This window comes from Antrostomus carolinensis, unplaced genomic scaffold, assembly GCF_000700745.2.
Source record: "Antrostomus carolinensis isolate BGI_N321 unplaced genomic scaffold, ASM70074v2 scaffold2896, whole genome shotgun sequence".
Lineage (NCBI taxonomy): Eukaryota > Metazoa > Chordata > Aves > Caprimulgiformes > Caprimulgidae > Antrostomus > Antrostomus carolinensis.
The window spans coordinates 24,047-38,056 of record NW_010320988.1 but is presented as its reverse complement, the minus strand read 5'-3'; the positions used below and the strand labels follow the sequence as shown (position 1 = coordinate 38,056).

Here is a 14,010-nt window from a genome sequence, read left to right as displayed (position 1 = left end):
CTTGTCTCCATTATTTGTGGGGGAGATGAATGGTCGTGGCCTGATGGATTTCCTTCCACTTTGGTTTAAAGTGTCTGGGTCAGAGTGGGCCACTTTCACTCTCTCCTGAAGAGTGAAATCCTACTCCAGGCTGCCACCCTGACCCCAGGGAGACCACGTTTGGAACTGGGGTGGTAGGATCTCGCCCTCAGTTACATGGAAAGAAAACATCAGCTGCCATGTCACCAGGTATTGAACTTACTTTCAGGTGACTTAAACCAGATTGATAGTGCAAGTTGTTAATTTAAACTATATTCTCCCTTGGGTGCTGTCCTGTCATACTTAATTCACTTCCTAAGTGCTACTCGCATCAGTGCTGCGTGTAAAGAGGGACTGGCTTGGGAAGAAGGGAAAACAAACCGAGCAGGGGAAAAACACTTGAGAGACTAATTTTATTCCCCAATGAGAAAACATTTTAAAGGAGGAAGGAAACCAGAAGAGTGAGAAGGGGAAAGCACTTAATTATACTGCATGTTTAATGTGTCTTGTTAGAGATATCTAAATGCAGCAGGTGAATCAAAAGCACATGTAGCTGACAAGGTTTTTTTGGTCTTGATTTGCTAAAAAGGAATTTTTAGGAGGGAATTCAGGTGATAAAGGATAGCTGATGGGTGGGGGACACTACTAACAGTTTCAAGAAAGGTACCCAAGAACCAGAGTCCTGCTGGAAGTAAAAAACATTGATTTTAGTGTGCCCTGAGGTGAAGGACACAATGTGAGGCTGAAGGTGTTGCAAGCTCCCCTTCAGAGGAGCCCCACGGGCAGGATTCGTTACACCCCTGAGACACATCAGCTCCTTCTCTCAGGTGTGGGTGAAGCGTGACTTGTGTCTGAAGCAGAGAGTGAAATACTGGTCTTGCTGAAGTCAATAGGGCCTTCTTCAGTGACTCAACAGGCCCTGGGCTTTTCCTTCAGGACATAACTGGGATACTAATTCATAGTCACAGCTATCTGTTGAGAACATACATAGTGGAAATAACAAAAAATTTCGTCATCTTCATTTAAATATAATCACTTGACATGCTGGGGATGGAAAAGGCTGGTTTTGTTTTTTTTATAATTATACAAGGACTCAGGTTTGGAGTTGTTTTTTTGTTGGGGTTTTTTTTGTTTGTTTTTGTTATTCCAGTTGATTCTGGTGGAGAAAATCCCCCTTCAGCACTCTTGTCCAAGAATTTCATGGCACTGAATAGCCCCATGGAAGCTTCTCTGTGTTACTGGGTTTGGCTGGCTATCAGCAATTGGCTTCTGATCTGACGGGTTGGGGAAGGAATAGGAGGAAAGGCAGGCAAATGGGACAGAAACACTCAGGAACAGAGGACTACATCAAAATACCTGGAAGGTTTAAATGAGTTGGGAGTCTGCACAGTCAAAATTTTCATTTGGAGGAATGCATCGGTAGTTGGGTAAAGGATCAAATAATTCTTTTGGGCAAAAACAGAAGGACAAATGACCTGCTGTAAGAGATGATTACCTATCCCATGCTCGAAATGCTAACTGTCATAAACCAGAAAATTCAAGTTTAAAATTTAAACATTTTCTTAAATTATTAAACATCCAGGCTTTCCAGACTTGGTTCTCATCTCTTCTATAGGTCTTTTCATACTTTCAGAGGCACATATGGGGCCACTTATTTAGTGGAAGGCCCATTGCATGCAGTAGTTCCATAAATACTCAATCTCACAGTTGCATAAACTCATAAAGTCTCATAGTTGCATGGCTCATTTTCATTCATATGTGCTTCAGTTTAATCCTTAATGATGTGACCTTATACATAAACTGAGTTGATGCTAGAAGGCAGATTCCCCTGAAAAAATAAACAAAACTGTTTTATACTGTGAAAAGTTACATATTATTCTGCCTGCTAGTATGCATTTTTCTGTGCAATGCATCTGTTATCATCCAACCTGGCTTGTCTCACAAACTTTAAGTTCCTGAGTGTCTGCAGCAGTTAATTTCTTAGAATCAGAGAACTTTGCAGCTACAAGAGTCCTCCAGTATTTAGATGTCCATTTCCTTACACTGAAGTAGAATCAAGTTTATACTAGCTCACATGCAAGAATCACCTTGAAAAAATCCAATGGCTAGTGTACTGCAAGTAAAGAGCATTGAAGGAGCTTTACAGATAGTCAGTTTTGCATTTGTTTTACTATGCAGCCCACTTCAATAAAAATGTCAGCAATTAGATATATGGATAAATAGGAAATTATCTGTGGTTATTCTATGTTAGCATTAGTCACAATATATTTTTGGGAATCATCTGAATGCTAACTGCCATTCAATACAAAAAGTGGAGAAAAAATGGTCACTTGGTCTGCTCTAGTGCTGCAGTTCATAACTTGTGGACGGCTCTTGTGTGGGAGAACATTTTGGATGGAAAAAAGAAATAAAACCAAACCAACAAGCAGCTGGGCTGGAAGAGGAGCTGGACACTTACCCACAGAGATGCAGTTTTCCAAAGTGAATGACCTCCCTTCTCCAGCCCTGGGTGGTGCCTGCATAGTAAGTGCTACTTGGGTGATGCTCGGTGGAGCACAGGGAGCTGAGGTGGCTGCTGCTGCTGTAGCACAAGGGGAGCAGCAGGTGCCAGGTGGCCCCCAGATCTCGAGAGAACTCCAGCTTTACCGGGTCGGCAGAGGAGCTGTCAGTGGTGCAGCCAATATTGATCTGGGGGTCAAGACATGAAATGCAGAAGATGACATAGGGCAGGCTGTGGGACATCTAATCACTCCTTATTTGAGTCAGCCTCCCCCATTTGGTACAGTATTTATTTAGCCCAGGAAAACGGTGATTTGGGGACTCATTCAACAACTGGGATGATGCACTCACGACATGCATATGAACATGAACTCTTGCACCTTGCCCTACCTGTCCATGGCCATATTGTACTCTGGCTTATCATGAAATGTATGTAATATGAAATCTCCAACCACTTCTACTAAGAGGAAACCATGAAGTTAATTAAACAAAATCCCAAAGGAGAGCTGCTAATGTTGTTGGAGTAAATGCATCAGCTCTTGCAGTCCTCTCTGGCAGGTACTGAAGTAATCACAGCACCAAAAAAATGTGCATTTTTAAAACCATAAATTTTAAAACAAAATGTGCACACATAAACATTTTGTTAAATTGCTAAGCTGTACTCTGGTCCTCTTTTATGTTACACCTAAAAAAAATAAACCCCAACAAACAAAAACCAAAACCAACTTATGCCACAGGATTTGTGCCATATCACTTCAATATGTTCTTCAACTTTCATATTCACTACCCTTTTGCTCAAGTATAGCGGCAAAGCTCTAGGAGACAGCACTAAAAGAGTATAATAGCTGGATTGGATTTAGATTCAGTGTCACACAAAATATAGTTTGGCAGTGTAAAATTTCTCAAGGTGTTCTTACAAGATTCCTGATGTAGAGAACAGTAGAAAAGGCAGAAAACTTACATGAACAACAGTTCTACTACTGAAAAAAATATAAAATGATGTTTTGTACAGAATCTGAGACCTCTTAAGGTATATTTCCTGCATGTACCCCAGACAAATTACCCTGCTTTTCTTTCACGCTGATATTAAGGTGTTCTTTTAGTTTCAAATTGCTTATATAAAAGAAGAATTAGTTTCCTTACAGGATGACTCTGTCATATAAAATAATTTGTAGTATACTTACCATGCAATAAATAAAAACCTATTGCTGATGAAGTACAAAGCCTGTACTAAAAACATGAAACATTTTGGGTTTTTTATTTATCTTTGTAGCTGAAAATGAATGTCTTTCTAATGTGGTGCTCTGTAAGGAAAATCTATTTATTTCTAAAACCCAGTAATATCTAGAACTGTGCATGAATGTTGAAAATGTATCCTACATCAAATTTCATTCATCACTCTTCAGCGCACATGAGTTCCATCAACCTACATTTGACTAGAAGGGATGTCTACTCATCTGGAAGCTTAGAGACATACTTGACCCAATATAGGTTTTGACTCTTGAGACTCAGAGAGAAACTCTACTGTATTATCCATAAGTTTTTCATTTATACTAATGTCCTCAAAAACGTGAGCTGAAAACAATGTTCTTACCACATATGGAAGTAAGCATGTAGATTTTATGAGGTTAATGCTCTGAAGACTTATGAAAATCTTAAAGTGACCTCAAACATTATTGTTCTACAGGCTGTAATCTATATTTTAAAAACAGAAAATGGTTTTCATTCAATAATTTATAAATTAGCTGCATGACAAACTGAAGTGCACATGAGTACACAGCTAAACCTGGTTTTCTTGGAAAACCCTTAGTATCATTTTACTAATTCTTTATAAGCCATTATCATTTGCTGCTACAGCATGCTACATCTTTGTTAAAAGCAGCCTGGGCAATTTACATGAAAGATTCTTTTACAATTTCTTAACGACAATACAATGACCCCTCTAAACTAATACATACTAGCCTAAACGGTTATTCCCACCAGTAGCTATCCTTGAGAATGCACAATCTGGATTTTAGGATAAATAAGAAACACAGTTTAGTTTAGACTATGTGTTATCATTGGGGTACCTGTTTCCACTGACTGTATGAGAAACACAAAAATATGCTTCTTTCTCATGAGCTTTACATAACTCCCTAAAATGGGATGAATTCAGGTCAGCATGGACAAAGAACAGTTTCCTCTAGAGCGTCTATGAAAGCACAGGCAGAAGCAAAAGGAAAGCAGAACCTTGGCTCTCTGAGAAAGTACAACAGTGCAGTTAAGTCACCAGGTACGAAAAATTAATTTCTAGTGTCACAAATGAAGTCGTAGCTCTTCACTGGGTCAGTTCGTGGAAATGCTGCACATTTATCCTGAGCAGCCTGTGAAGTGCCAATCTGTACCCTCATATTTTGCTCATCAGCTTGTTTGCCAGTGGTAACTCTCCAACTTGTAGGCCATGGATTTTAATGCTATCAGTGCAAGTATATAGGCAAAGACTAAGTAGTAATTTAGGCAAGAAGGAAGAACACTGAGGCAGAAATTTTCCTTACCTGTATATTAAAAGCTTCACAATACACCCACATGAGGGAAAGTAATATCAAAACAATTACAGGGGAAATTAGACAGGCTTCTCTACTTGGCAATCATCACAGCTGTGCAAATACACTAAAGAGCAGAACCTGAAAGAACAGAACTCTCTAAGCAAAAGGCAAAATAACTTTCTGAGGACAGGTACCTCAAATTGGATTATAGTATTTTCATTTACACTCAGGTCCCTTGTTGTAATGGAGTGTTCTCCAACTTCATTTGAAACAAATACCATGGCCGAATCTTCTTCCCTATAAAAAAGGAAAGGAGAACTTTAGACTCAGCCTATTACACAGTCAGCTCTTTCTAATTTATTGCTGAGGGATGCTTACGGAGCTCCTTTAGATGAATATGGACAATAAAGCCCAATGTTTCCACCAGGATAGAAAAACCAGTTGTCCTCTTTCGGACCAAAGTCAAATGTATCCAAAAGGATCATGGGATTCTTTAGGTTATTTCCATCAATAATGAAGTCATCAATAATCCAGATTTCTTCTTTTTTGCCTGCAGAGAAAAGGGGAGCATTCCTGTTAAGACCTAACACTACTATTATTAGAGAGCAGAACAGTAGCCAGTATTTATGGATTACATGGAGAAAAGAGTACTGAAAGCATGGCTCCACAATTTTCATTTTACATGAAAATGGAAGACAAAAAATGTTCATTTTCCATGAAAATAATCTCCATACTGCTCTGTAACTGGACCCTACAGAGTTAACTTATATTCCTCTAAAGTTTATAGAAGTCACAGTAAACTGAAGAGTGAAAATTGTGTTGAACAATTATCTTCTGTTTAAATACACTTACTTTGAAACTCTAGCATCAATGTCTTCTTAATAGTTAAGAATAACCTAAATGAGCAGTTCCTGTAGAGCCTAAGCAGCTTGAAAGAATGATTTCATTCTACACCTTTTTCCTTGCAGTCAGCAGCTTGTGTTTGCCTTGCAAAAGCTCTTCAAGATAGAAGGAAATTCTGAATGACCTTCTCTGCAATGGATTCCTTCCCTGGAAGTGTTCAAGGCCAGGCTGGATGAGATTTTGAGCAACCTGATCTCATAGAAGGTGTCCCTGCTCATGGCAGGGGGGTTGAAACTAGATGATCTTTAAGGTCCCTTCCAACCCTAACCATTCTATGATTCTAAAAGGTTCATTAAATATTTTAGGCAGGACCCATCAGAAAAAGGAACTGGAATCTTAGGACTGGTTTTTAATTAGCTTTTTTTGTTAGAAGTGTGCTAGGCATATGCCTGCATGGAATAAATCGTTGCTGTATCACTGTGTCTAAGTGATCACTGGAATTCTTTAGAGCCCTTAATGTCAGCTCCTGCTAAGAGATGTCCTCAGAGTAACTGAGAGCAGATAAGAGCTTTCTTCAGCTGGCACATCTCCTGTAATCAGGAGGAATGAGCTGCATTCCTCTTGTGGTTTTCTACAGTCCTTTACAATTTAATCCAAAGATTAACTACTCACTACATACTCTTTCTAAATGGGTTTTTAATGCCTAGTTAATTCCGAGCAAGGTAGAGCCAGTTCCCATTTACACTTGGGACACTTTTGTATAATTGGAGCATTCTAATGGGGCCTCGGCGTAAATGAGAATCGGGTCCATTATAAATAATGAGAAGAACCCGAGTGAAGTTAACTTCATCGGCATTGCTTGGTCTCCCAGTCCCTCCAGGACCAAAACTGATAGTCTTCTGCACACAGTCAAGGGGTATTAGGTTAAGGTACTTTCACTTTAAAGCATACAGCAGCTTTGTAAGACAGTAAACATAATCCTGCAATAATTTTAATTGAAGGAGTTCAAATATAAGAAAACATTATTTAAGAGTCTCTCTTATTTTTGAGTTCAAAATTCTAGCTTCTTACAGATGCTGAGCTGTTCAAGTGTGGACCTGGAGTCCCGCGGGTGTCTCTTCCTTACCGTTGTTGTAAGGTTGCCAGAGCCTGAACCGTGTTGCATTGCTTTGGGCTGTGTAGGGCAGAGGAACGTTAATAAAGAGGACATCTGTAGTCTGTGTGAAGTAAAACTCATCTATCAGTTGCCAAGTGATGCCACCGTTGACAGAATATTGCAGCAGGATGGAATGAGACCTCTCGGGGGTGCCTGGAGCAGAGACGACATGCATTTACATTCATTATAATCTGTTTTTTAAAAGCACTAGCTCAAAAACACCTCTTCAAGTGTAAATACAATTAGGTTACTCTGATATCTGTTAAAAAGTATGGGCTTCCTTTAACAACTTAAGTTGCTGAGATGTGATATGTGTATTGTACATATACACCTCTATGTGTTTTCCCTTGCTTGTTTGTCTGCAAAATGCTAATGATTAGGGGCTAAATTTACATTGCTGTTCATTATATGTATGGTCACAGTTAATTACTTACATGAGAAGCTATTTCAGCATTGTAATTTTTTAGATTAGAACAAACTAGCTTCTTCTACCACAGACATTTTTCAGTAATTCAATATTTATTTGCTTGTTTTTCTCAGGTACCAGACATTATCATCACCATCTGTAGCACCCACAGGTGCTTATACAGTCCTTATACTCACAAATTTATAGTCTATGGCTCTGACTGCAGACACTGATATAAGCATATTCACGCCCAGAAATCACATAACTGATGGAAAGCGCTGAGGATCTTTGTTAGCATGTTTTAACAACAACAACAGAAAAGCAATATTCTGTGCTTTAAGCTGGGTCTAAAAATCAGTGGTGGAACTGAGAGTAAAATCTGCATTTCTGACTACCAGTTCCTCCTTTTTTTTACTTAAAGCTTTAAAGAGTCAATAAAGGATTTTTATAGCTCTAGCTATTAACATACACTGAATAGAGCCCAGCACTTGCTGCTGGTTACCCTGCACAAGCTCAGTCCCCAGTATACATTTGGCCTGTGCCTGACTTACTGACCAGGAACATCAGTGTCTGAGCAATGGTATCTCTGAGCTGATTTCTCAGACAAATTTACACTCTCCACTCCCTTCATAGTGCAGCACAGTGATGGCATGTCCCAAAAAGCTCAGTCTGAGAGCAGCAGATAAGGACTAAGGGACAGCTTCTTCATCCCTGCCTCACTGTGCAATACTGTGCAAGTTTCTCCCATGTTCTGTTCTTAAATGAACCAAATCTGCTGAAGCCAAAGTGCCTGACGTGCATGCTCCTGCTCCACTCTGCTCCAGTGCAAAGTACCTCTTCAACCCCCACGTGTGGAACAGAGCAGGGAGGAGACATTTGCAGTCAGGAGCTGATTTCAGCTGTGGTTTTCAACTGTGGCAATTAACAGTAAACAAAACACTGCTCTTAACGCTTACAGCTGAGAGAAGTGCCCGGCTATATTAATTTGCATTCAATTTTAGAGAGCTTGTTGGGACTTAGTCCTGGATCCAGACCTAGGGCTAGCAAACCATATCAATTTAATGAGAAAAGATTTCTCCTGGAATTTCACTGCTTTACATCTCGCGAGTCAATTTTCAAAATCCAGCTTTGAGCCTTTGGCTATTCCTGCCTTTCAGGATGATATTTTTACTCATTGTATTTTTTTAATATTTTGTCAAGAATCATATGTAGAAATATTCCCAAGGCATATTTTTGTAAAAGAAGTCTTCACAAAGATTTTGCTTTTAAACATGAAATATTTGGCATGTTATTGTTTTCGGGCATGTTATGTTTTTGGCTGTTATTTTTTTCTTTCTTTTCCATAAAGTACTTAAACAATAGTAACAAATAGCCAAATGTATATGATTAAATACCTATTAAAGGGAATAAAACATAATTCAGAAAGAGCTATGTTTTTACTTGCCCATACAGAGATTTGGCTAAGATATTTATATATTTATTAAGGAAGAAAGAGGTAGTTCAAAACTATTTTCATGCTGTCCTTTGGCAAATGGCGAGTCAGTTAGGGTCCAGTCCCACAGTGCTGAGCTTCCCACAGAAGCTATGAACATCTTCCACCAAAGGGAGAGAGGTTTTTGCGTGCTGATAGTTCAGCCTGGAAGTGCCAATTCTACAAGCAATGCTGGGAAAAAATTCTGAGACTTCATGGGAGTGACTCAAACCCTCAGTCAGGTTAGTGGTTCTCCACTGTGTCACTCCTGACTTGGATAAATTTATTTTGCAAACCCAGAGATGGCAGGGGCTTGGAGCAGGGTAAGACTGAATCATTGGCTTGAAAATAGTTGTACTAGAGAAACTATCAAGCTCATTACACCAATGTGTAAACTTGGCTTGCAAAGTCTGCCTATTCTTCCTAGACAATGAAATAGAATGATGAAGTTTTATTCATCTCTATGATACCTACTAGGAAATCAAATGATAAGAGCTTTTAATGCAGTGGACTGAAGCTTGAAAATGAAAAACCCTGTAGGTCCTTATCTGTCCCTTAAGTAATCTACTATAGGCATCATTTTATGACTTAAAAAATGATAGATTCATTTTTTCCCAATATACTACAAAGTTTCTAAAAATATCTTGTTTCTCTGTTTTGTTTCTCTTCTGCTCAAAGGCTGTACTAGCTGTGCTGTTTTTGACACCACCATAGTTTACTTTTTTCTTAGGAACTGCACAGATGGCCCTGCAGGCTGGTAGCAAGGTAGAGATGATGCAGAATCTCAAACAAGTTCCCATATTGTCTACTGTAAACTGGTGATCATGTAACACTGAAGCTGAAAATGTAAATCCGTATTGTTTTCTGTGATAGTCCTATGTACGAATAAAGCTTGAGAAGTGACAGGAAATCAACAGTGATCTTACCTTTAGCAATAAATTTAAATGAAAACTGGATGTACACAGTGTTAGTGCAATCTAGATCTCTTGAAACAAGCATTCTTAGTCCTTCCTGCAAATACAGAATATACAGTGTGAATCACAGTTACCACTATTGAAGATACTCTGCACCTTACTGTTGTCTGGATTTTGTCTGTGACTGTTGATGGCGGTGAGAGAGGTAGCTCTCTGTCCCACACCTTCTCCCAAGCAGAAAATGGGGACAGTGATAGCCTTGGCAAAGTGAGCCATAGTGATGGAAAGGGCTGGTTGTGAGGGTGTGTCACCCCCAGCAGCACAGCTACATGATCAGGTACAGACACATGTACAACTCATTCAGTTCATGCTCTGATCTGAGCTGCAGGAACTGTAGCTGACTTAGACATTGAGTCCAAAGTAGTACACCCATTTTTGGGGCAAACTGTATAGTAGCCAAGCATCCTAATTTCCAGACAGGAAGACTCCTCTCTGGGAGCTCTTTTCTGTGCCTCAAAAATATTTTGTACAAATATTTTGTACAAATATCCTCTTCTGGGGCAACCTCTTGGTTGCTCCAGAATGGGAAAGGAGCAGAGGAAATCTCATAGTGACCCCTAAGGTCCTGTCCTTCTCTATAGATGAGCTTAATGTTTTGTGCATCCTGGGGCCAGAGCTGGTCCCTGTTCTGCAGAGATCTGTCAAACTTTACCTCTCAGAGCTTCCCTCTTGCTCAGACCCCAGAGGGACAACCTGCAGGAACAACTAATCCAAGGTTAACACAATTCACATCTTGTGATTTGTGATTTACATTATCTAAAGAGGTTGAATTGAGTCAAAGTTTTACAAAGAACTATTTATAAAGAAATTATTTCTACACCCAAAGTTATTAAACTTTGCTTTTTGGGGGCACCTGAATTCAGAGTGTCAAATGAATGCTCATGTGTGAGCTTTAAATTTGTGTGCTTATGTGAACAGAAGTCTTTCTATTTGTGTTTTGCTGAAGAACTGAGAAGTTCAGAGAATATGATATTTCCTGGCCTTTTTTAACCTGTAATTAATAATAATAATAAAATCCTTAAAGAGCTATAAAATTTACAGACAATAGAATTAAGTAAAACACAGGCTGGCTGCATAAACATTGACATAGACTACAGTGCTGACTAATTTGTATTATTCAACATACTCAAAAGCCAATCAGGGGATTTCAAGACATAAACACCACTGATTGTAATGTGTACCATATTTCCAAACCACTCACTTGGCCTCAAGATTCTTGGCCGCAGAGTTTCATTCTTTTCCTTTGGTGGTTAAGGAGGAATTTATACCACAAATGAAAGTAATAGCCAACAAACATATGAAACCCATTTGTTCATAAAAAACAACTGTGACAAACATGGTGCATATTTAGGGCAGAAAAATACAATAAAAATTAAAATGTCAAATTCTAACGTAAAGACTTTGACATATACATATGGGGGGAAACAACAAAAAGTTTACTTTCTGTTTTTAACTTTGCTGGGTTTGTTTGCTTTTTTTTTTTCAATGTAAGTAATCTCTGACCCCTTTAAAAATGAGAGCTGTTCCAGACTTGATGGTGTCACCATTCAGGTTTCCCCTCTCAGCCCCGTAGACCTCCGGCCAAAGGTCTGGATGCAAGTTACCATTGAAATCATCCTTCAGGACAGATGGCAGAGTAATGACAGGGACACAGTACGGACCACCAAAGCCTCTGTCACACCTAGTAAAAAATTGGGAGGAAAAGGTGTTATCCACCTGGCCTAGATAAAACACAACATCCTTTCTATGAAGCACGTTAGGTAGGTTGGTACTTACACACAATGACCTGCATCACAGATGCCATGGCCTGAGCACATCCAGGGACACCCTGTAGCCAAGACCACGTTATCAATAGCCCAAGAATCAACACCAGAAGCGTAGTGGTACTGAATCCATCTGAACCGTGTTCTGGGAGAGCTAGAAAAACAGAATAAATGTATTTTAGGCTTCAAAATATCTGCTCCACAAAGTGATAAATAATGAAGAAAATCCCATAGACTTCAGGAGAAGAAAAGCATATTGATAAGCACGACACTCTGTAATTGCAAAAGATTCATATTTCAGTTGAAACTGTAAGTTTCAATTTCTCAGGTTAGTTTTTAGGCAAAACTCCAGTAGAATAAAGGAAAGTGCCCAAAGTGAAAAGAGAGAAAGTTAACATTGCTTCGACTGTTGCTGGTCAGCAAAATGGTTGAGCAGAAACTATTAGCTACATTAGCATTTGACAGCTCCACATGTTGCTAGCAGAGTTAAAACAATACAATTGCTTCAGTAAACTAAGTAGTAATGAAAGGTCATTTATACTGTGTCATGTAAAGAAAAAACAGTTATTACATATGTTTGTATATATAACAATGTGCGACTCTGTATGCACACACATGCACATGCACACACAATACTGTAATTGCTGACTGCCTTGTTATCCTCAGATGAGGAAAGTGTTTTGGAAAGAAAATCTGTCAAGATGCTATGGGTTAGATCATCTTGGATTTGTTCAGGCAGGAAATGTGCTGTGAAGCTGATCCTGGAACGACACACAGAGAATTGCCCTCAGACTGACAGGATCAGGATGTCTTTATATTCGTGAAGAATAATCTTTGGAAGAAGATGCATGGTACTCTGGAGTCAACTATGGAATTAGAAACCAAGATGTGAGCCCTAGTCCCAGTTCATTTACTGGATGTCCATTTTTACCACTGTATTTTTTGGATGGTGACATTACAGAGGTAATGTGTAGGGTGCTTTGAAGAATTACAGAACTATTCAGATTAATGGTACACAATATTATCATCATCTGTTATTTCCAAATTAGACCATGGTTTTACTCAGAGAGACAGATGCCAGCATATCTGCCACCTCCATTTACAACCATGTGATATCACTAGGAGGTAGGCAGAACTCTCCTCCCGGTCAAAAGGGTGGAGGTGGCACATCCAATAACATGCGTTTTGACTTATTGAATGCCATGACTAACGTGCCTAAATGTTGGATGACAACTTATATGCAATGACAGAAAATACTTTTATATGAAAAAATGGGTCAGGGCATTAATTCTTGCTTCTTACTGGGTAAATGTCAGAAAAACTTGGTTTAGCATTCCTTCCTGCTCTTGCTGTCACAGATTATAGGCAAGACTTAAGAATTCACTCATTCCAAGTTGTTACTTCCTTAAGTTCTTGCATTTCACATTATAACTGATGAAATATTTTGAAGTGAAATTTAAAATTCCAATGGCGTGACAACATACATTTAATAATTTAAAAGACATGCAGAAAATTCCCAAGCTGGGGGATGTTTGCTCAAATTAGATCAGCAAAATCTATATCAAACAAACTGCCAGAAGAACAGCACTCACTTGGTCACAGGTGGAAGGTAGACCGTAATTCTCTTCCATTTTTGGAATCTTTCTGAAGTGTAGATGGAGCTCTCAGTGTATTGCTGACAGCCGATGGTTGGAGGGACGCACTCTTCCGTCACCAGGTGCCAGTCTCTCCCGTTGTTTAAAGAATACTGCAGGTGAATGCTATGGGAATTGCTGTATGGCTTGCTGCAACCCATGCTCAGCTCAAACTGCAAGAAAGTGGATGCTGATACATGGAAGTCCCAAGTCTCAGCATAACGAGGCTTTCCTAGGAAAAGAGAACAAGCAAACAAAAAAAGTGTACCTTATGCGTATGCTTTCAGTACCGCCATCCAAATCTGTTATCTGTATTTTTACCTTCTTTTTTCAGCCTTCTCTTCCCTGCAGATTACTATATACTTGAATTTGTGTATACCTCCCATCTTGCAAAAACTTGATGCAAACATAATTTATAAAATAGGTGCATACAAACAGCAGTATTTGGTGACACATACCAATGTTTTCACTGAACATCAGAGCTGTATCCATAGACAGGCAGTCGATATCTACTTGACCTCCTTGTATTCTGTACCAGCTTGCTTGTAAATCCACAGTTCCATCAAATTTATCCTGGAAGCCAGTTTGAGAGCTGTCATTCATCCCTATAAGGACATCGTCCAAAGCCCACTGAGCTGAATGCTTCCCTATAAAAAGCAGAACAGGCAGGTTAGTGGAGTCCCTGTTAGTTATTTTTTATACGCACATCCTGCATTCACCC

General features: G+C 39.2%; 1 protein-coding gene across 1 annotated transcript in view; it reads right to left on the bottom strand.

Moving 5' to 3' along the window:
• The window catches only part of RELN (reelin), a gene marked incomplete at its 5' end in the record, with an annotated part of 75,636 nt that overhangs the window by 40,621 nt on the left and 21,005 nt on the right, over window positions 1-14,010 (bottom strand). The window contains 9 exons of the mRNA XM_010169740.1: window positions 2,477-2,706; window positions 5,237-5,339; window positions 5,421-5,592; window positions 7,012-7,194; window positions 9,845-9,929; window positions 11,396-11,573; window positions 11,669-11,809; window positions 13,248-13,521; window positions 13,748-13,936. Of these exons, the coding sequence (XP_010168042.1) occupies window positions 2,477-2,706; window positions 5,237-5,339; window positions 5,421-5,592; window positions 7,012-7,194; window positions 9,845-9,929; window positions 11,396-11,573; window positions 11,669-11,809; window positions 13,248-13,521; window positions 13,748-13,936 (1,555 nt within the window). The remainder of the gene's footprint in view (window positions 1-2,476; window positions 2,707-5,236; window positions 5,340-5,420; window positions 5,593-7,011; window positions 7,195-9,844; window positions 9,930-11,395; window positions 11,574-11,668; window positions 11,810-13,247; window positions 13,522-13,747; window positions 13,937-14,010) is intronic.